Below are 20,155 nucleotides of genomic sequence, written 5' to 3' on the forward strand. Positions count from 1 at the left end.
GGGGTAGCCATGTTAGCCTGTGACTTTAAAAATAGGACCACTCATTATTAATGAAGTTGACATATCTTGTTTCACCTCACCAGCTGCCACTGAAAAATAATTCAACACCAGCACTGCAAGGGTTAAACCTTAAACATTCACTTTTTGTTTTTATTAAGAAAGCATGCACAAAAATAAACTCGTGAGGCCACACCCCCTTTTCTCTCCCCTTGACACAAAGCATCATGGGCCACATCAAAGTGCAAGGGACTCCTCTCACTTGCAGGCTGATCTCTTGCCGACTGCATTCCTTCACTCCTGACAGACTGTCACCAGCTTGCACTGCAGTTCCAGCATGAAGCCTTTTGATTCCACATGTCCATTTTGATGCTATCCTGCCCACAAATGATGCACGTTATTTCAGGAGTGGGGCATGGCTAATTTGCACACTGACCAGCATATATTTACATATGCAAATGAGGCGCAACTGAATATGCAAACAAGGCAAATGAATATGCAAGTGAGGAGCACTTGACTATGCAAAGGAGCCATCTTGGTTTGTTTCCAGGGTTCTCTGAAAGGCCACGTGGCCTTCTGAACAACTTGCATGGGCCCGACTCCTGGGAACATCCCCTGCAAAGTACTGAGTGGCACCTGGAGGGAGGTCATCTTTGCTGCTGTGTGCCACAGAAAACCACCCGTACATGGCTTCCTGGTCTTATCATTCCCATCCTGGGGCAGCAGAGAGAACTGCTGGCTAATTCCATGCTGAAGTTGGCTCTGGGATTCTCCACTCCTGTTGGGAATGCTCAATGATGACTCCCTACTTTAAAAAAAAAAATAACAAAAAATTGTACCCCCCCACCCGCCTCAAATCCAACGAGACTGTCCATCTTCCCAACAAAGATCCAATTGGTTTATCTCAACAGCAAATTAAAAAGCGATGCTAAATTATCTCCCCCGTCCTTGGCATGTTGAGTCCCCATGATGGTTTGCTTCCAACTTGGTTCCCCTCACCAATAAACAGGGGCTATGGGGTTACAAAATATAAAGAGGAAACAAGAGATTTGACAGAACAAAGCCACACTAGAAACAGGGGGCCATGGGACACAGCTAGGGGGAGGACAGCTCAGAACTCACTCCTGCCTCAACACCTCGTCCCCTTCCTGCTTTGCAAGTGCTAACTCAGTCTGGATTTTGGGATGTGCTACTTCTGCCTTCTCTCTCCAGCTGACCTGTGAAGGGCCTGATCCATCCAAGCCATTCCTCCCTTTGGCTGTGTAATTTAAGTATCTGCTCCACACTGCCTGTCTTGTTATCTGTGCCTCTGAAACATAACTGTGAAGCCTCACAACTCTTCAAGTTAGGTGGTGAGGGGCACTCTCTACTCTGGAAGTCCTTAAATCAGAGAAGTGGCTGCTTCTTTCCATCCTTGGCTCGTCCCCCAAAAAGGAACCACTGACTGGGTATTTACATCTATGCAGTCAAGACTCCATCCTTACACCATAGGCAAGGACAGTCTCCAAAGAAATTGGGGGGGGGGGGGGGGCAGAATAACAATCTGAACAAGAACTGAGAAGATAGGGGAGTGCTTCTGAACTGGCATGTGTCTTCTCTGGATATGCTAATAAAAGCCTCACTGCATATTTTTAGAGAAGGTGACGGAAGAAAAAAGGGTGAAATCTAAAAGCCCCAGGGAATTCTATTTGATGTGTTGTGCCCGATCTCCCGCAATGCTAGGGCAAAATACGCCTGAGGAGCTTCCCTGACTTGATAGGTGGGCATCACATTCCCAGAGACTAGAAAAGTTAGCACAGAAAACAGGTCAGGATTCTCTCTAGATGCCTACAAATGGCAGTGTGCTCTGAGTCCTAAATGGTCTACCGGTACATATTTTCCTTTTGCTGGACTCGGTCTCCCTCTCCCAGTTCAGCCCAAATCCCAGCCGTATCTCATCCCCCACAGAGATTCTGCTTTTTTCATATTCAGGATTTTCTCTCCTTTTCTTGCTGTCCCCTGCTGGTGTGAGAATGTTCACAGAGCTAAAATCACCCCTCCAATGTCCCTTTGAACCCCTGACCTTTACAACATTTACGAAACAACATAATTACAGGCTCCCAAAGTCCACTAAGCTCTCTCACTCCAGTAGCCAATACAACAGATTCACGGACAAAGAGGGATTGTTAAACGCAAAATGAGGGAGGCAGAGAAAGATGCTCTGGAGGTTTCGGCCTTCCGAGGTCTTTTCATGGCACTGGGGAGCCATCTCTCCACCTTCCGCCCCACGCCGGGCACCACACAATGTGGGGGAGCCAATCAGATGTGTCCGAGGCCAGTGGGGGAGGGCCGTGCTCGATTACTGATGATGATAATAATAATGAACAAAAGAAAAAAGAAGGTAAAAGAGGACGCAAGGAAGGATTATCTTCGGCAGCATCTTGCGGTGGTTTCTCTGGCGCAGAGAGAGACTATATATCTATATACAGGCAAGGCAGGGAGGCCAAGGCAGCTGGATCTGCGACCTCTCACCACATGCCCCCCTTCCCTCCCAGGTCCCTCACAAGGGACAGGCTCTCGAGTCTGTAACGAGCTAGGTGATCAAGTCCCAGTCGAAATCGTCGGGGATTTCCTCATTGGCGCCTGGAGGAGGGACCGGAGGCCGGGGGACCAGATGATGAGCTGAATGGAGGAGGAAAAGAGAGAGAAGGGGAAAGAGATGGTCAGAGGAGAAGTCAGGCTCTGTCCCAGTGGGCTCCTGGGATAAATAAAAGGGGAAGGACTCAGGTAGCATGAGCTTCCACACAGCAGTGGCCTGCCAAGACCCTGATTCCCCCTTAGGTAGCACGTGTTTCCAGCCCAAGACAATGCCCTATCAGTGTCCAGATTGGGAGCAGGGGGCCTAAGGGTAATTGCAGCAGTGAGAGCTTCCCTGAACTGTCCTGAACAGTCTCCAGGCAGCATTCAGCTACGGCCTAAGGAGCCTGGTAAGCCCGGGCAGCATCCAGCTATGGGAAAGTGGTGAGAGTGGGCAACGAGATGGGGAGGTGAGAGAAGTCAAGCAACGGTGATTGCTCTCACCAGTGCCTCACACACCTCCTGCAGGCTCGGCTCCCTCAGCCCTATGCCACATCCATGAGAGCAGAAGGGGAAAACCCTGCTAGGGGGCGGGGTGGGAATTTTATTTCACCCCTTACCTGGGCGATTGTATCCTGGAGAGTCCTGGGTGGAAATCTGGTACATAGGAGATGGCCCGGAGAAAAGATGGGGAGGCTGTGGCTGACCATAGGAATTCACTGCCAAAGGAAATGGAAAAGCCCCATCAGTGATCCACATACCCAACGCGCCTGTCACTGATGGGACATCACAGCTCAGCCAGAGCACAGACTGACTCGCGTTCCAGGCAGAATCAGAAAGCGTTCAATGGACACCTCTTGACAACGTGATATAGCTCGGCCACAAAGCCAAAACTATATTGTTATTTGACTGCATTAAAAGGGTCGTTTTGGCTCACTGCCCTCTCCCTAGACATCTCCAAATTCTGTCAAAATCAGGCTGCAGCAAGACGATGACTTCTCCGTCCCACCCTTGTCAGCTCCTCCCAGAACAGCGGCGGGCATGATACAACCCGTGGGCCGGATTCAGCCCACCAAGCCTTTCAATCTGCCCACAGCCCACCCTACTGGGACCCTCAAGCAAGGAGCAGTTAAGTTAGATGCTTTGAACAGCCGGGGCTGCAGCCCCACTGGGCTGCTGGCCAGGAGTCACCCAAGTAAGCGCCTTCCAGCCAGAGCCAGCCTCTGGTACCACCTACCCTCTCACATTCCAATCCCTTGCTCCAGGTCACCAAACCCTCTGCACCCCACTCCCGAAGTCACAATTCCCTCCCAGACCCTCACCCTCTGTACACCCCTCCCTCAATCCAGAATCCCCTCCTGCACCCACACCTCCCTCCTGGACCCTGCACCTCAAGCCTCTGCCTCAGGTCACAACTCCCTCCTTCACCCAAACTCCCTCTTAGACCCCACACCTTCTCCTGCACCCCAATTCCCTACTCTGAACCCCCTTCTGCACCCAACCCTTGTTCCAGACCCCACACTCCCGCCATAGAAAAGTGCAGCCCTTGACCACTTACCACAATCTTGGCTAGCCCCCCATCAAATATTATTGCCCAACCCTATCATAGAGCATCATCCTACTCTTCCCTACCATGGGATCTTCAATGCCACGGTTTTCTTCTCTACAACTCTTGCCATCTGGAACAGCCTCCCTGACACCTCTCCATGTGCCATCGACAGATGATATCTCACCCCCTCCTGTTGCCTGTGTGCTTTCCAATTGCTTTCTGTCTGGGTTGCTGGCCTTTCAACTAGGGATGTACAATCCCATTTAATTAGTTAATTGGTTAAATGTTAAGGATGGGGGGGAGGGCTGCTCCAGCCCGGCTGTTTCCAGCCTCGTGTGGGGTTGCTGCTTTTGGCCCTGTGCAAGGCTGCTGGCTTCCAGCCTGTTTCCGGCCCTGCACGGGGGGCCAGATGAGGCTGGAACGGCCCTCTGCTCATGGCGGGCCACGGGTGGGGAGTTGCTCTCTGGGTACCAGTTAATAGTTACTTAGTAAGCATCACCTGTCAAGGTCTTATTTGGTATGCATGGCTGAAAGTAGGGATGTTAACGAGTTAACTGGTTACCCATTAAGATCCCTATTTATATCCATACATACCAGATAAGACCTTCACATCACTATGTGCAGTGTTATGACCACACCTTTCCAAAACTAAATTCTCTGGAGCTGGGGGAGGATCGGTGCTTAACTTGTGCTGGGCACCTCTGATACATCTGTGACCAAAGTAAAAGAACTGCTGGGGCCCTGGCACCTCTTTCATTACAAATTAAGCAATGGGTGGGGCATGGTTGGTATGAAAGACACTGATGAAGATGGGGTGGTCTGGAGCAGTATAGCTCTGGGCTGTTCAGTGTCATGGTGCTTGGTGTGGTGAGAAGCTGTCCAGCACATGTACACAACTACACAACCCTCAACCTTTGCGTGGCATTCTAAATCCCTCTGCTGCCCACCCTGCTGGGTACCTTGGTTCATGGACTGCTCCTGCTTGCCACTATTCAGAGCACAAGAATCAGAAATTCGGGGGGGCTGCTGAGGGCCCCCCAGGTGTGGGAGCTGACCAGTCTGAGTGAGAAAATGATTGAGGGAGTCACAGAGGTTGGCAATGTGGTGCTGATCCAAGGTCCAGTTCTTCCGGTCAGCCTGGCGCAGGCTCTCCATCAGCTCTGCAAGGGCAAGGAGGGTGTATGTGAAATCCAGTCACTGCACGGATATTGCTCCTTTGCCTAATCCCTAGTCCTGTGGGTACCCCCCTGGGAATCCTCTCAGGCTCACGATGTCACTTTGCCTAATCCCAGTGGTATTCCCCCAGAGAGTCCCTTTCTTTACACTCAGGGCATCTCCATCCCACATGTGCCTCTAATCTCTGCTGCACACTCTCTGGGGAGCTCCCTTTTTCCATCTGCAGGGTGTTTTCTCTGACACACGAGTAGGACAAGCAGCAGCAGGGACTGGGAAGCCATCCATCTATCTCCTCACGGCCCCCCATCACCACCACAGCTGGTGGCCTAACGATCTTGACTGGCTTTCTCTTCACCACAACCCATGAGGCAGGACAGTGCTGTTATCTCCATTGTACGGATGGGAACCGAGGTCCACCAACAAGGAGTGACTTGTTCAAGGGCACACAGGAAGTCTGTGGCACAGCGGGGAACTGAACCTGGGTCTCCCACTGGGCCAAGCAAGAGGTGGGATGTGCCACTGACCTGAGAACTGGGAGTGTTCAATGCTAGACCAGTTCAGCCGGTTCACCATCTTGAAGCTTTCCTTCAGGGAGTCAATATTGGAGCACCACTCAGGGGTGAATGCTGGAAAGCAAGGCAGACAAGGCCGTTACAAGGGAGTAACACTCCTCCGCCCCCACCACTGTGAACCAAGTCAACAGAACCTGGCCCTGGCCCTGATTTGCCAAAAGACCCTACCACTGCCCTCCACTCCCATTTCCGCACCCCGTGCCTTGTGTGGCTAGATCCACCTCTGCTGGAGGTGACAGGGGAAATGCAACTTCCAAATGCACTCAGACCTGGGAGTAATCCTCCACCTTCCCGCTGTACCTTATCTGCTGTCATGCACGGGGCACTGCTGCAAGGGACCTCACCGCTAGAGTCCTGGGCATCCCCCTGAGCCCCAGCACTAGCTCAGCCCCCTCTTCTCCCTCCAACTCCAACCTGCAACTCACCAAAGCCAGCGTTGTTGATTGAAGCCTGTGATTGCTGCTGCTGCTGCTGCTGGTGCTGCTGGTGTTGGTGCTGCTGCTGCTGTGGGTGGGTGTGCGGGTGGTGCTGCTGGTGCTGGTGGTACCCTCCATGCTGCATTGGGGGTGGGTGCATCGACATCACAGGTGGGGGACCATAGCCATCGCCACCCTGCTGCTTGCCCCCCTGGGGTGGACAGCCCTCTGGGCTGGAGGTGTGGAGCGGGGGAGCAGCTCCCACTGCTGAGGGGCCCTGCTGCTGCTGGTACATGTAGTAGTTGTGATTGGAGGGCTGCATGTCGCCAAGGAGAGAAGAGAAACCTGCAGGATGCAAGTAAGAAGAGTCAAGAGATGCGGGTAAGGTGCCTGCCCAGCTCAAGCACCTGCCTGAGTGGGACCTCATCCCACTTTCCTACTGATGCACTCACGTGGCAGAATGCCCCCCACAGGGTCACACAGACATTGGCCTTTCACAGTCCACGTCATGGCCACAGTCCTGGTTAAAGTACTTTTACCAAACTGAACTAACCCTCTGAAATATCACACACATGCTGTCGGGCTAGAGGAGACTGTTGCACAGAGTTAGAACAGTTTGAAAAGTTATTTAGAGGCTGTGAGTGTTGACATGTCAGGTCTGGTTCCTTTTCCCCCTAAGCTTTCTCTCATGGGTGTGTGGTTTGGGGTTTGGTTTTGGGGTTTTTTCGAGTTTGTATCTCAAAAGCTCTTGGACTAGAAACTTTGCTGCCTCTCTAATGTGAATAACTGGAGGGTTGCAACACCTTGTTATTTCTGAAGGCTGAGTGTGTTGCACACATCAAAGGTTCCTTCCTTTCCTCCATAAAACTCCCGGTGTGCCATTCTCCCATCCCCTCTATTTCAGAATTCTGAAACTCTTCCACATCATTTCCCATTCTGGGGGGCTCTGTGTACCCCCCTGGTTTCATTCCTCCACTTGCACTTTTTCCCAACCCCTCGCCCAATGCTAAGGGCTCTGTATTTCCTCTTCTTTCTCTGTGGCCCTCTGTTCTCCCCCACACTGGAGTCAGAGGAAGATGCAAAGGTTACTGCACTACTGCCAAACACCCTAACATAGAAGTGCTTGTCATCAAACTGAACGTGAGGTCTTATTTTGATTGGCCAACAAGCAAAACACCCCACCCATTTCAATTACTCAGGCTCCTCTAGAACACTGTAAAAGTAACAATAAAAAGGTACATGCACATATGGTTTTGCCTATATGGGTCACTTGTAAGTCCTTGTTATGAATGAATAACCTAGTTTTCTAATACTACTCTGGCACCTTTCATCTTAAAGTGCTCTACAGAGTTCTGTATGAAGGTTACTCTCACAACACTGAAATGCAGTTGCCTTTGGGGGAAAGCAGCAACAGTTTAACTGTCACTCAACACAGCAGTGTACAGCAGGAAGAAAAGAAAAAAACTGTCTTCAAATGAAGCTGTAAAAGGAATGTTAGGACAGCACAAATATGTACCCAGCAGTAATCTGTCCTGGAGAACTGAGATCACACTCCTAGTCAAGATTTTCAAAACTAGGTAGCAAAAGTTGGGCTATGTCCTTGGCTTGCTATCTAAATAATGGTGTGACAGTCCCCCCAGGTTTTATGAAAACTGGCTTACGAATATAAATATGCATAACTCAAAATGCTTTCATCAAAATCCCTCATGTAACCTACCAATGTTAACGTTACAATCTGCTGGATCTGTATATCATATTTTGGTGCATGTATCATTCTGGTATGTAAAGTTAGTAATACGAAGTATGAGTCTGTTTGTAGTTTTAAATGTGCTAATGAGAGCCATTACTGATTCCCCTCCCTCCAGCCTTAACAACTTAGTGATCAACTTAATGACTTGTAAACAGCCTTGTTTGTCCTGTAAGTCCAAAGGTGATTGGACTAATAAGACATGTGACCGTACCACCTGGTACTGGGATTCCATTTTGACTCTGGTAGTTTTCTATAGAAAGGGGGTGTATATAGAAAAAAGGTTCCCGCCTTAGGGGAAAGACTATTTAAGCAATGGGAAGCTATCAGCCCTTGGAAAACCCTGGAAAGAATACAAGGGGCTAGGGACCCAGGTCAGGGTAAAAGAGTCTCTGACCTGAGGATTATGCCTACAGCAAGAATAGTTCATTAGGCTGTGAATCTGCTTGCAGTAAGATTTTTTTTAGTGAATTGAACCAGCTATGTGTTTTAACTTAGTAACTTACTTGATCTGTCTGTTTTCACTTCCAACCACTTAACTCCTAGGCTATGTCTACACTGGCAGCTTCTTGCGCAAGAACATCTTGAGTAAGGGTTCTTGTGCAAGAAGACTTGTGCAAGAAAACATCCACACTGCCATGTGTGAGCTGTACTTTTGCGCAAGAGCTCCCATGGCAGTGTGGACGCTCTCTTGCGCAAGGAAGCTCTGATGGCCATTTTAACCATAGGGCTTTCTTGTGCAAGAAATCCCTGCTAAGCATCCACACTGCCCTCTTGCACAAGAGCTCCTGCACAAGACGGCTTACACCTGATAAAAAAGAGCATACCTCTTGTGCAAGGAGCCCTCTCCTACCATGCCGTACTGTAAATTTCCTTGCACAAGAGCCGGTGGGCAGAGTGGACACTACAAATACTTGCATAAGAACAGCCATACTTGCGCAAGAAGCCGCGAGTGTAGACATAGCCCTACTGTTTGTACTTGAAGGAAGCTGTCAGTATGATCAGCACACAGTGAACAATCTCAAAGGATCTTTTATGACCACACCACATCATAAATGGGTCTAATTTTCAGTAGACTGAGCATCCAGCAAGTTCCACTGATTTCAAATACCTTAACTCGAGTGAAAAGGGAGTTTAGTCTCTCTGGGTGTGCCTAAACTACATGGCTCCGTCGACGGGAAATGAAGTGGTGATTTAAATAATCGCCGCTTCATTTAAATCAAAATGGCCACCGCGCTGTGCCAATCAGCTGATTGTTGGCATAGCGCGGCAGTCTAGACTGAGATCTGCTGACCCCAGAACTCTTCGTCAGCAGATCCTTTATGCCTCGTGAATCGAGGCTTACAGGATCTGCCGACGAAGGGCTCTGGGGTCGGCAGATCCCCGTCTAGACTGCCGCGCTGTGCTGACAATCAGCTGATCGGCACGCTGCGGCGGCCATTTTGATATAAATGAAGCAGCGATTATTTAAATCGACGCTTCATTTCCCTTTGCTGTCCTGCCTAATCTACATGGATCAGTCGACAGAACCATGTAGTTTAGACGTACCTGCTGGTTGGTTCAATCCTTTAGTTCTCAGCTAAGACTGCCAGGGAAGGAAGGGTTAATTGGTTTTGATGATGGGAGTAAAACTGAGATGGGGCAGACAATTCATATGAACAACAGTTGTTTTTCAGTCGATACTGACACAAGCTGGATTTGAGCCATCTAAATTAAAAGGCCAGTATCCCACTGCAAACCCCTGAGCTGTTCATTCCTTGTCATGGGGCACCTTAATCACTCATCGAAAGTAGGCCTTGATTTTATATCTTAGCCACAAGAACCTTGCTCAGAGCGCAGCACCCCCTAGCTGAGCTCAGTACTGACTTGGAGGGTGAAGCATGCCAGCTGAGTCATCAGCACAAAGCCATGCAGCATCATGGGTTTTTCTCTGGTGGCCAAGTACTGACAAAATCTGACACTGTTTAGCTTCTGAGATCTGGGCTTCCAACACATTAACAGGCTGGACTTTGCGTATAGCACCTAGCACCATGGGGCTCCCGTCATGACTAGGGTGTTATGGTAATTCATAAAATACATTATAATTACTGGTATCACAGAGGAGTCCTGCTTGTTTGACCCGGCAGGGTGGAAAGACTGACCTGCTGAAAATTGAGTGATTACTGAAATATGGTAGCTCCCGATGTAATATTGCCCTCCCCAAGCCAGACAAACTGTCTCTCTTTAAATACAGGCCCAGCAAGCAGAAATTGTTCTAGGTTTTGTGTCCCCTGTTCTTGTCACAAACGTGACACTGCCCTCTGGTGGCTGCTCTCTGAATCATCTAATGCACAGAAATCCGAGAGGAGAATGGATTAGCTGGTTGATTATATCTTGTCCCCTCCACCCTCTCCCTCCTCTACAGTTATTTCCTAGGGCTTTGGCCAGTCCTACTTTTAAGTGACCCGACTGACGGGAACTTCCACCACTCACTTTGGAGAGACCTTTCCATAGCTTCATTTCATTCCACTATTTCGAGTTTATGCCAAGCATCTCTGGATGATAATCTATGGTCTCAGACTCCCCATATTTCACTTTTCAAGCATTTTTTCACAATTGATCCCTCTAGCCCTTATTCCTTCTGGCTCAACATCAGCTATTTTAAAAAATCATGGTTGGTTCTACAGAAAGGCAGCAAAGGGCTGACATGCCGAGAAAGGAGAATTTCTGGACTACACACTGCATGTGAGCAGGGAGGAGCTAGAGCATTGGAAAGCAGGGGAACCCTCTTTTCACGTGCTGCTAGAAAGAGGAAGGGCCTGAGAGATGCGGGTTGGGGCATCACTAGGGAATACCACAACAGCACACATACCCTGCACCATGTGCCTCGGCTTGGAACTTACCGTGCTGGGAAGAGGATGATTTCTCCAGCATGGATTTGTAGAGGTTTCGAAAAGACCAGCTCAGATCCTGAAAGTTGATCTCAGAGTAGGAGAACTTGAAGTCGTGGTTAGTGCTGTAGAGTGGGGGTGGCACATCTGCCCCTTCCCGGCCCTGTCCCCCCGCCACAGTAGCTGCCACATCCACGGGCCCTGTGCCCTGCTGAAGACCAGACAATAGCATGAAAAAACACCTCTGTACATTGTTGCTTTGAAAGGTCAGGAATTTGAGGAGAAGGTGGGGGGTTATTCCCAGAAAAAAAACACAACCAACAATCTCATATCACTTGTCTGTTTCCCCCTCAAAATCCTCCCAACTCCTCTACCAGAATGGGGAACTCCCTTTGTCCTCTCCCCAGTCCACACAGACTGGCTCCAGCCCACCCTTCAGCCACTTCACATCCCTAACAGCTTTATCCCTCCTCCATCCACCCCTTTCCCCTGTTCCACTTCCTCCCCACGTCCCTTCTGGCCACTGACCTCCCCTCTTCAGCCACTCTTCCCTATAGCCCTCCCCATCACAGAGTCACTCATCTCCCTTAGCCAGTCTCTCACTTCGCCCATTTCCTTTTCCTCCGCTGCCACTCACCTGACTGTAATTGGCAATGGGTGTGGTGCTCTGCAGCGATAGCTGAGGGGTGGCCTCTGGGGGGAGAGAGGATTCTGTGCTGACTGGGACAGCCCCTCGTGGGCTCTTACTTGCCTCTTGTTCTGGGGAGTCCTGTGATAACTGTGGGCAGAGGGAGAAAAGAGCGGAGGAAATCAGAAACCTCAAAAAGGGAAGCTGCAGATGAGAAGCCAGCTCCCCCATTGGATGAGACCTAGGAAAGCAAGGTACTGGCTGTAGTGGAAGAACATTCAAAAGGACTGGAAGATACTAGGGGGTGATGGCAATGGAAGTCACACGGTGGGGACAAGAGGAAAATTCAGATTTCATGTTCATCTTGCCCTGGGCTTCACCTCCCCACAGACACACCCTTTTTCCTTGATGGGTCCCCAACCTGGCCTTGGAATGCTTCTGGAGTAAGAGGGGAGTTCAACCCTCTCCCTACCCCCATCTGGCCCTGGACAAGAATCACACTCACATCATCGTCTGGAGGGTGCCGCCTCTTGCGGGAGATATCTGGACAGGTATCTATTGTCCAATAAGAACCCTGGAAAGAAAACACAACATTGAGAGGAACTCTCTGCTGCAGGATGTTACTGAAGCCCACAGTGCACATCGACTGATACATTAATGATCAGGGCCATCAACATGCATGCTACAGCACATGCACCAATGCCAGCTAGGCATTATGATATAGAAAAGAGACTCACAGGCCTCCTGCCTACATATTTACATTAATAATATCCAAAATTGGGGTATTCAGAGATGCAGCATGGGCACTTAACTCTTCAACCCCTAACGAAGGTGCAGAGGTGTTGAAGATTAAGCTGAGTGAGTTTTTCTTACAACTGTTTTTGGGCATTTGAGTTTAGTGGGTGGTAACAATTGTTTTTAAAATCCAAAGTTACAAATCAGATTTAAACAAATATCAGTTCTGCTCTCAGTTGCATGGATATTATTTCTTTGGTGTCTGCTAATAATCCTACCAGTTTTCTGGTCTCCATGACATCTTTCAGGCAGAACAAGTTAATAAAAGATCTGCATTTCTAATATTAAAAAAAAAAAAAAAAAAAAAAAATCTCTGAAAAAATCTTTCAATCTAAGTAAAGGTTACAAGGAAGGAGGAAAAAAAGTGGGCTAAACCCTCTTTCATTGCTTTACAGATCCTTTAAGTGAATGGTTCTGGAGTCATCAAACACCACAGTGTATCTCATTACTTTAACAGATATGCTACATATTTAAGAATTTCTGCCACATGGGTAGACAAGGTGACACTGACTTATTCCCCACAATTTAAGTCATGTATCCAGGAACAGGTTATTTACTTACCTTCCCAGGATCGTCCCTCGGTCGAGGTACCTTCCGAAAACATTTATTCAGAGACAGGTTGTGGCGAATGGAGTTCTGCAGAGGGACGGATAAAGGTAAATAATTGCTACATTGGAAGAATACAGGCTGCAGGGGAAACAGAAGACTTCTATGTATCCCCAGGACTGGGAAAAAATAGTAGAGGGACAGAGGTCACTCAAAGTGAAATCCACCTGTGTACACACGCTGGATGGACCAGGACAGAGGCTAAGGGAAGGAGAAGGATGGACAGTTCTGGAGACCAAGGCCTTCTGGGTATGCCTACAAAAGTTACAGTAAGGATGCTATCTGGGCTAGGAAGAGATTGGCAGAGAGTACTTTTGTGGGCTCTTCTAAATAGGGAGGTGGTCCTTCACATGTATAAATCAATCAATTCCGGGGAAATTAGGAGTCATCTGGTCCAGCACTTCCTCCAGCTAGTAACCCGACATTGCCTTTACACCTAACTCTTTTCTTTGGCATAGCAGGGACGTTCTGTATCAAAGAAAGAAATCATGCTCTCTTAAGAGGTTGGAGAGTCTGCTCCAACCACAGCCTTCCTCACCTTCCACCCGATGCCAGCGTTTTTATAATAAGGGAAGTTGTCGCAGATCCAACGGTAGATCTCGCTGAGTGTCATCTTCTTGGCAGGTGAAGAATTGATGGCATAGGTAATCAGAGTAGCATAGCTGTAGCGTGGTTTTCCATCCTGGTGCACTGCAGCCTCATCCTTACTCAGGGTGGCATTGGGGTCAGTGGGGGAACCTGGGGGGCACTTCCGGGCAGCCCCTGGGGGCCCCGCCTGCGAGGACCCCCCTAGTTTCTCAATAGTAGCACGCAGGGTGAGCTGGGGGAGCCAGTCTATGGAAGTGAGACTGCTTTCCAGGTCAGAAGCCATGATTCCAAAAGAAGGAGTATCTGTTGAGGAGATAGGAACAAACAGGACTCCTGAGACACAAACAAAATGTCCCTTGCTAATGGAAGGGAAAGATGAACGCCCCCACATCAGCATGCTTTTGTGAAGAATAACTTGCTCACTGGTTACAGCCAGGTATAGTTGTGTTACCACAGACCTGGGACTGCATCCCTGGGAGGACTATCTTGCTTATAAGGTCTGTCCTGGAATAGCAATCTCAGGGACACAGTCCCGCTCTGAGTATCCCAGTGAGACGCAGGTAAGATAAGTAGGAGAAGAGAGGGATCTATCCTGAGGCGTGGAGCCATTCCACTTCTGTATCCCTGTCACACAACATTAGCATCATCTCAGTAAGTCAAGATGGGTATGGTAAACAGGGGGACCATCCCTCTCATTATCTCCAGCTGCAGCCTAATAAGGTCAAGATTGTAGCCAAGTCACAACTAAATAAAATCACCTGTAAGGGTCAGCACTGGCAATGTATTTATTGGGAGTGATGAAAATAATTTCTCCCCCCCCCCCCCCGTCAGAAGTAATCTCTCCCTGCATTATATCATATTGTATCCAACCCAGAATGTAAACTCCTTAGGATCATAAAAAATCCTCCACGTGCCTGCCTGTAGTGCTATATACACACATCATTTTGTCAATCACAGCATGAAAGAACTGAGACTAGACTGAAAACAGAATCACTAGAATTAGATTTTGCTTTTCTTTAGCCCTTTTTTCCTACGGATTTCAAAGCATTTTGCTGAATTAAGCCTCATTAAATGTAGTCAAGTATTATTATCCCCAACTGAGAGAATTGAGACACACACAGTGGAGAAGTGACTTGCCTAAGGTAAGTCTGTAGCAGAACAGAGAACAGAGAACAGAACTGGGGTTTCGTTATTCTGATTCTTGCCTTAGTCACATGATCATATTTCTTCTCTCTAAAATAAAAGACACCTGCTCAATGTGAGAAGTAATTAAACCCAAGCATTCAATTCAAGAGGCCACATTTTTACAATAAACCAATATGTTTGGTAACTTGTGTGAAATGGGCAGGTACCATCCGAGTTCTAGGGGGTCAGGTCATCATAAAAACCACCATCACAACTGGCATTAAATGACTACACCAAGAATTGAATTCTCCTCTCATCCCTGCCAGTGATGGTCCCTCTGAGCCCTCCCTATATCTGTTTTGGTGATAAAAAGGGGAATTCAATCTTCAGGTAACAGATTAATCACACATACACAGCAAGACAGAGAGAGAGAGATAACAAACTAACATGAACACACCCTGCTCAGGAAAACCCCATCAGATGGCAGGCACCTCCTACCAAGTGTATCACCCACACTGACTGGATTGGCTGAGGCAGGGAGACACCCATCTGAATGAGTGTAACCAGCAGATATCCTTTCTAAATATAGATACTCCAGGATGACACGGTGTACACACACAGATCCAGACATGCATGTATCCAGCACTTTCACACAGAGATACAATTCCCAGCTTCTTTCACACAGCACCCTACGCTCACACACCACAGTATTCTTAAAACATAAAAGCACCCAACGGTCCTTCACTCCCAACAGATACAACCCAGAGCTTTCATGTACCTACACACAGGGCTTGCATTTTCATATACACGCTCACTCACTCCATAGAATATTTAGGGCTCAAATCCCCATGCACATGTACATACAATAAGACCCAGCACTCAGACTCACATACAGAGCCAACACTGTCTTATACACCCAGCACTCAGACAACATCTTTCTCATTCCACAACCAACATACACACACACACAAAAGTGAAACTATGCCACTGCCATATCTAGAGCAGGGGGAAGCATCCTGCTTTTGGAGCAGAGGTGAGGAAAGGAAAGGCCCAAGGGCAACTTACTTACGTTCCTGCCCATCTCCCAGCCATGACATCAGAACAATAATGATGAGCTAGAGTAGTACAGAAAACTTGATAGGTAACCATTGCAAAAGGCCTTCCACTGCAAGCCCATAACTTATTGAAAATACCTCCTTTCAGGCTAAAGCCTGAAACTAGTCTAATCCCAAATATTTTATTTTTAAATCTTGAGCAGACTCTAACCACCCATTTTTGAAATTACACAAGAGTGAAATAACATTTTTTCCCAGTGTAAAAAACCAAGCAAGTAAACAAAATAATGGTTTCGGTGTCTGTATAACTCAAAAACAGCCGAACTTCAACAGTATGTAACTTTCCACATTGTCTAGCCTCATTAAGGACTAGTCTCAAGCCCAACTTGGGAGAAAAGAAACACCAAATAAATAGCAACTAAATATTCCATTTTGTAAGTGTGCATTACAAAATATCAGTCATGTTAATATGTACAGGACTACAGAATAACAAAAATAATATGGAGTTGTGATTTCATGCTGCTATTTCACTATGAAAATGAATATTTGTGTGAGATTTTAATTATGCAACTCTGGAATTACAAAGTAAAATGAAAACAGAGCTTAACATTTTTTTCTCTCTTTTTCAATCTTTTACTACCTTAAGATTCAAATTTGAAATTCTGTCAGAGGATGTTGTGAAGACCAGACCTTAAGAGCATTCAAAAATAACTAGATAAATTAATGGAGATTCGGTTCATCAATACTTATTAGCCAGAATGAGTAGGAATTGTGTCCCTAGCCTTTGTTTGACAAAGGCTGGAAATGGATGACAGGAGAGGGATCACTTTATGATTACCTGTTCTGTTCACTCCCTCTGAGGCATCTGGCATTGGCCACTCTCGGCCACTGGTCTGATCCAGTATGGTCGTTTTTTATGAAATACCCAAAATTCAGGAAATGCAAAAAGTTACAGTTTTCACAGGATTGGTAATTTGTGTTACATAATAATCCAGACTACTCAATGTGTGCATGTAGTTAAATATAAGGTTAATATACAATATAGGTTGAACCTCTTTAATCCAGGACTGCGAGCCACTAAGGGAGTCCAGCAGAGGGGAACCCCACCATCAGACCAGTAAGCCCCATCCCCAGAGAGCCCCGTCCCAGTGAGGCAACAGTGGGGTCAACAGTAGCGGGTGAGCTCTGTCCCTGGGAAGCTTCAGCGTGGCGCGGCAGCAGCGGAGCCTAGTCCCTGGGGAGCTCCAGATGGAGCAGAAGTGAGGTCACGGCAGCTGGGGAGCTCTGTCCCCGGAGAGCCCCTGCGGACTGACGGCAGCGTGCTGAGCCCAAGCCCTGTAGCAGGAGGGCTGGAGCCCAGTGGCAGTGGGGCTGTAGCAGAGCTAGCCAGAGGGAAGGGCAGTATCCCTGATCTGGCCAATTCCCTCATGAGGGACTGATCATGTCCCAAGGGTTTCGGACCAGGGAGGTCCAACCTTTATGCTCAGAAATGCAAGCACAAGAGACCTTGACTTCATTGGGAGATATATGCCAGGATAGATTTGGATTATATGCACACTGCAGACATAGGATAAGTATCTGAACTTTTGAGAGTTTTTAAAAATATATGACTTTAATATTACCCTGAAGCTGAACTGAAGCAATTCAAGTTTTGAATGTATATGTACGCAAGAATCACCCACTGCTTAGCCTAGGGATGTTAACTAATGTGTATTTGTGTAAGCTTATAACCACTGGATTTTTTTAGCGGTTACATGTTTACCCACAGGGGGAGGGGGAGACGGGAGCCATTGCTCACTGTGAGTTGGCTTTTAAGCCTTTTAAGCCAGCTCGCTGTGAGCACCTGCTCCTGCCAGCCCATCCCGCCTCTGCCTCTGATAAAGAAGCAGCAGTACAGGGGAAGGTGGCTCCATGGGAGCCAGTACATGCAAGAAACTGGCTTGAAAGCTGCTTCCTGTGTGTGCCCCACCCTCTGGGCTGCTTCCTCTCTATCAGAGGCAGCAATGCAGGAGGGGAGGGACAGGCGGCTCCACTGGCACCGGCGTGTACTGGCTCCCTCCTGCCTTCAACACTGCTGCCTCTTTATACAGAAGTAACAGTGTGGGGTCTGGGGAAGGCAGTCGGCTCAGCAGCAGCTGGCTTGAAAGCTGGCTGATTGTGTGTCCTGGCTCCCGCCTGCCTCCCCCGTCCTCTGCGCTTCGGCCTCTCTATCAGAGGCAACAGCACAGAGGGGAGCGGGGAAGGCAGCTCCGCAAGATCCGGCTCCGTACGGGCACTGGCCCCTACCTCCTCCACCTTGCTGCCACTGTGCAGTAAGGGATGTGTGTGCATGTACGCAATATAATTAATAATGAGTCCAGGTTTATCGGTTAATCGTGTACATGGCTATACTCTAACATCTCTAGCTTAGACTCAGCTGGCTTTAGGGTGAAACACAACAGAAGTACACAGCCACACTAAATAAAAGTTTATGATGGGAAGAGAAGAATCCTGTATCCAACAGAAACTGTATAGAAAATGTTGGGGGAAAAGTATAATTTTTTAAGATGAAGCTAGGTCACAGTGCTAGATTTATGGCTCTGTCTTTTATGAGAGGTGCTATGGGATATTTAATGACAGGAGCAGTCAGGCTTTCAATTTCACAACTGACCTTAAGATGGCAACTCCAGCAGCATAGTAACTCTAAAATCAGACTGTCCTACTAATTCACTGAGGACTTACAAGGAAAAGTGCTCTCTATTCATTCTAGGCAACACAATGGGTTTGCCTTAGATGTCTCCTATCCAAATAGTGAACCGGCTTGAGATTGCAGAGAATTTAGCATGTGACATCACAGGCCAAACCAGAACTACACCACCACTTCTGGTTCTTTCAACTTCCACTTCCCAGTCAGGCCTCTGCTACCCCCACCCTGACTACAGAAAACCTGCTACCACAGAATGAACAGGATGAATCCAATCACTATGTTGTTAAGGGCCCTACTACATTATTTAGCCAGATGGAATTAACTTCTAGCAATAAAGAAGAATTGAAAATGAAACATCAGAATTTGTAAACATCAGTGGTCCTAAGCCTGTGGATGGCGACCCCAAAGTAGGTTGGGTTGCAGTTTTAATGGGGCTACCATAGCTGGTATTAGATTTGCTAGGACCTGAGCTAGAGATGCAAAACCCAGTTTAATTAAGTAACCGCTTAAATGTTATGTTTAACCGATCAACTGATTAAACAGGCGTGGGCATGGAACAGCTCTTTCACCTGCCCCACAGCACGGACAGGGGCTGCTCTGTCCGGCTGGTTAGAACAGCCTCTGCTTGCAGCTGGAGGCGCTGAGGGCCGCTGGGCCTGCCACAGACAGGGGCTGCTCCTGGCTGATGGAAGCAGCCCCTGCCTCCTGTGGGAACCACGGGGCTGGAGCTGCTCTAGCCCTACCAGTTAATTCACATCCCTAATCTGAGCAGAAGCCCAAGCCCCATGGCAAAATCCCAAGAGCTTCAGCCCTGGGTAGTGGGGCTCAAGTCCCCTGCCTGGGGTTAAAGCTCTTGGACATGGGCTTTGCCTCCTCCCCGCCATCACTGAAGCAGGGCTTGGGCAGGCTCAAGTTCTTACAATTCTTACAAGAATTGCAAAGTAGCAGGACCGGCTTTGATCCCACCTCCTGGGGTCATGTAATAATTGTTGTTGTCAGAAAGCGGTCACAGTAAAATGAATTGTAGGAACTGTTGTCCATTTTAAGGACAGTCAAATATCTACACTACCACCATTCACAATGCTTATAGGCACCAATGTGAAGATATATAATGATATTATCAGACAGGCTTGGAAACAGGATACAGACTCTTTCACCTCTTTGGCACTTGTTCCAACATATCCCCAGGTCAGGAAGAGTCAGGTAGATGGGGTCTAGAACCTTTGGCTTCTAGACAGTGCCCATCCAAATCTGTACTTAAGCAAAAAAGAGTTTGCACAGTTCAAACAGAGAGTAAATGACTAAGAAAAACCCTGTAATCAGCTGGCACTTAACTGCAAATTCACTCAGTACAAGTGATACTCTAAGGCAAGTCAGCAGCTTGGCCAGAGAGCAGTAACAAACATCCTGGGTGCAATGACTGACCTGTACGCTCGACCTAAGGCTGAAAATGGAAGCTGGCCTCCTCCATCTCAGATTCCCTGCACTACACACACCACTGACTAGCTGGCAGAAGAAATCATTATTTTGCTAGTCCTGCTACTTTGCAAAGTTCTTCCACTCAGTCAGTCATGCCCCTTCCTGCACCACTGATAACTTCACGTGACAAGGTTGAAAAACTTATTAAAGGTGTATGTAACTTTAGGAACTGAATAAATGTGTAATTACTGCTGCTCTATGGTCTGGACTATTTGTTTAAGGATTGTCAAAACTTTAGAATCAGGTGTAGCTGGAGTGAAAGTATGAATAAAATGAGGTTGGGTGTAGTTTTGAAAGGACCCCAAACTGC

General features: G+C 47.9%; 1 protein-coding gene across 6 annotated transcripts in view; it reads right to left on the reverse strand.

Annotated features, from left to right (window-relative positions):
- Positions 1 to 122: 122 nt before the first annotated feature.
- FOXJ2 (forkhead box J2) overlaps positions 123 to 20,155 on the reverse strand; it is a 37,798-nt gene continuing 17,765 nt past the window's right edge. For 4 of the 6 annotated variants that reach the window (XM_006119926.4, XM_075901858.1, XM_075901848.1 and 1 more), the window contains 10 exons: positions 13,451 to 13,803; positions 12,868 to 12,942; positions 12,017 to 12,085; positions 11,521 to 11,661; positions 10,896 to 11,094; positions 6,276 to 6,611; positions 5,803 to 5,904; positions 5,062 to 5,262; positions 3,174 to 3,272; positions 123 to 2,658 (listed from right to left, as the gene is read on the reverse strand). In XM_006119926.4, the coding sequence (XP_006119988.2) occupies positions 2,570 to 2,658; positions 3,174 to 3,272; positions 5,062 to 5,262; positions 5,803 to 5,904; positions 6,276 to 6,611; positions 10,896 to 11,094; positions 11,521 to 11,661; positions 12,017 to 12,085; positions 12,868 to 12,942; positions 13,451 to 13,783 (1,644 nt within the window). In that variant the 5' untranslated portion in view covers positions 13,784 to 13,803 and the 3' untranslated portion in view covers positions 123 to 2,569. Of the gene's footprint in view, positions 2,659 to 3,173; positions 3,273 to 5,061; positions 5,263 to 5,802; positions 5,905 to 6,275; positions 6,612 to 10,895; positions 11,095 to 11,520; positions 11,662 to 12,016; positions 12,086 to 12,867; positions 12,943 to 13,450; positions 13,804 to 14,637; positions 14,734 to 20,155 lie in introns of all 6 variants that reach the window. The other 2 variants (XM_006119925.4, XM_075901865.1) reach the window with 2 other exon arrangements.

Source organism: Pelodiscus sinensis, chromosome 1 (assembly GCF_049634645.1).
Source record: "Pelodiscus sinensis isolate JC-2024 chromosome 1, ASM4963464v1, whole genome shotgun sequence".
NCBI lineage: Eukaryota > Metazoa > Chordata > Testudines > Trionychidae > Pelodiscus > Pelodiscus sinensis.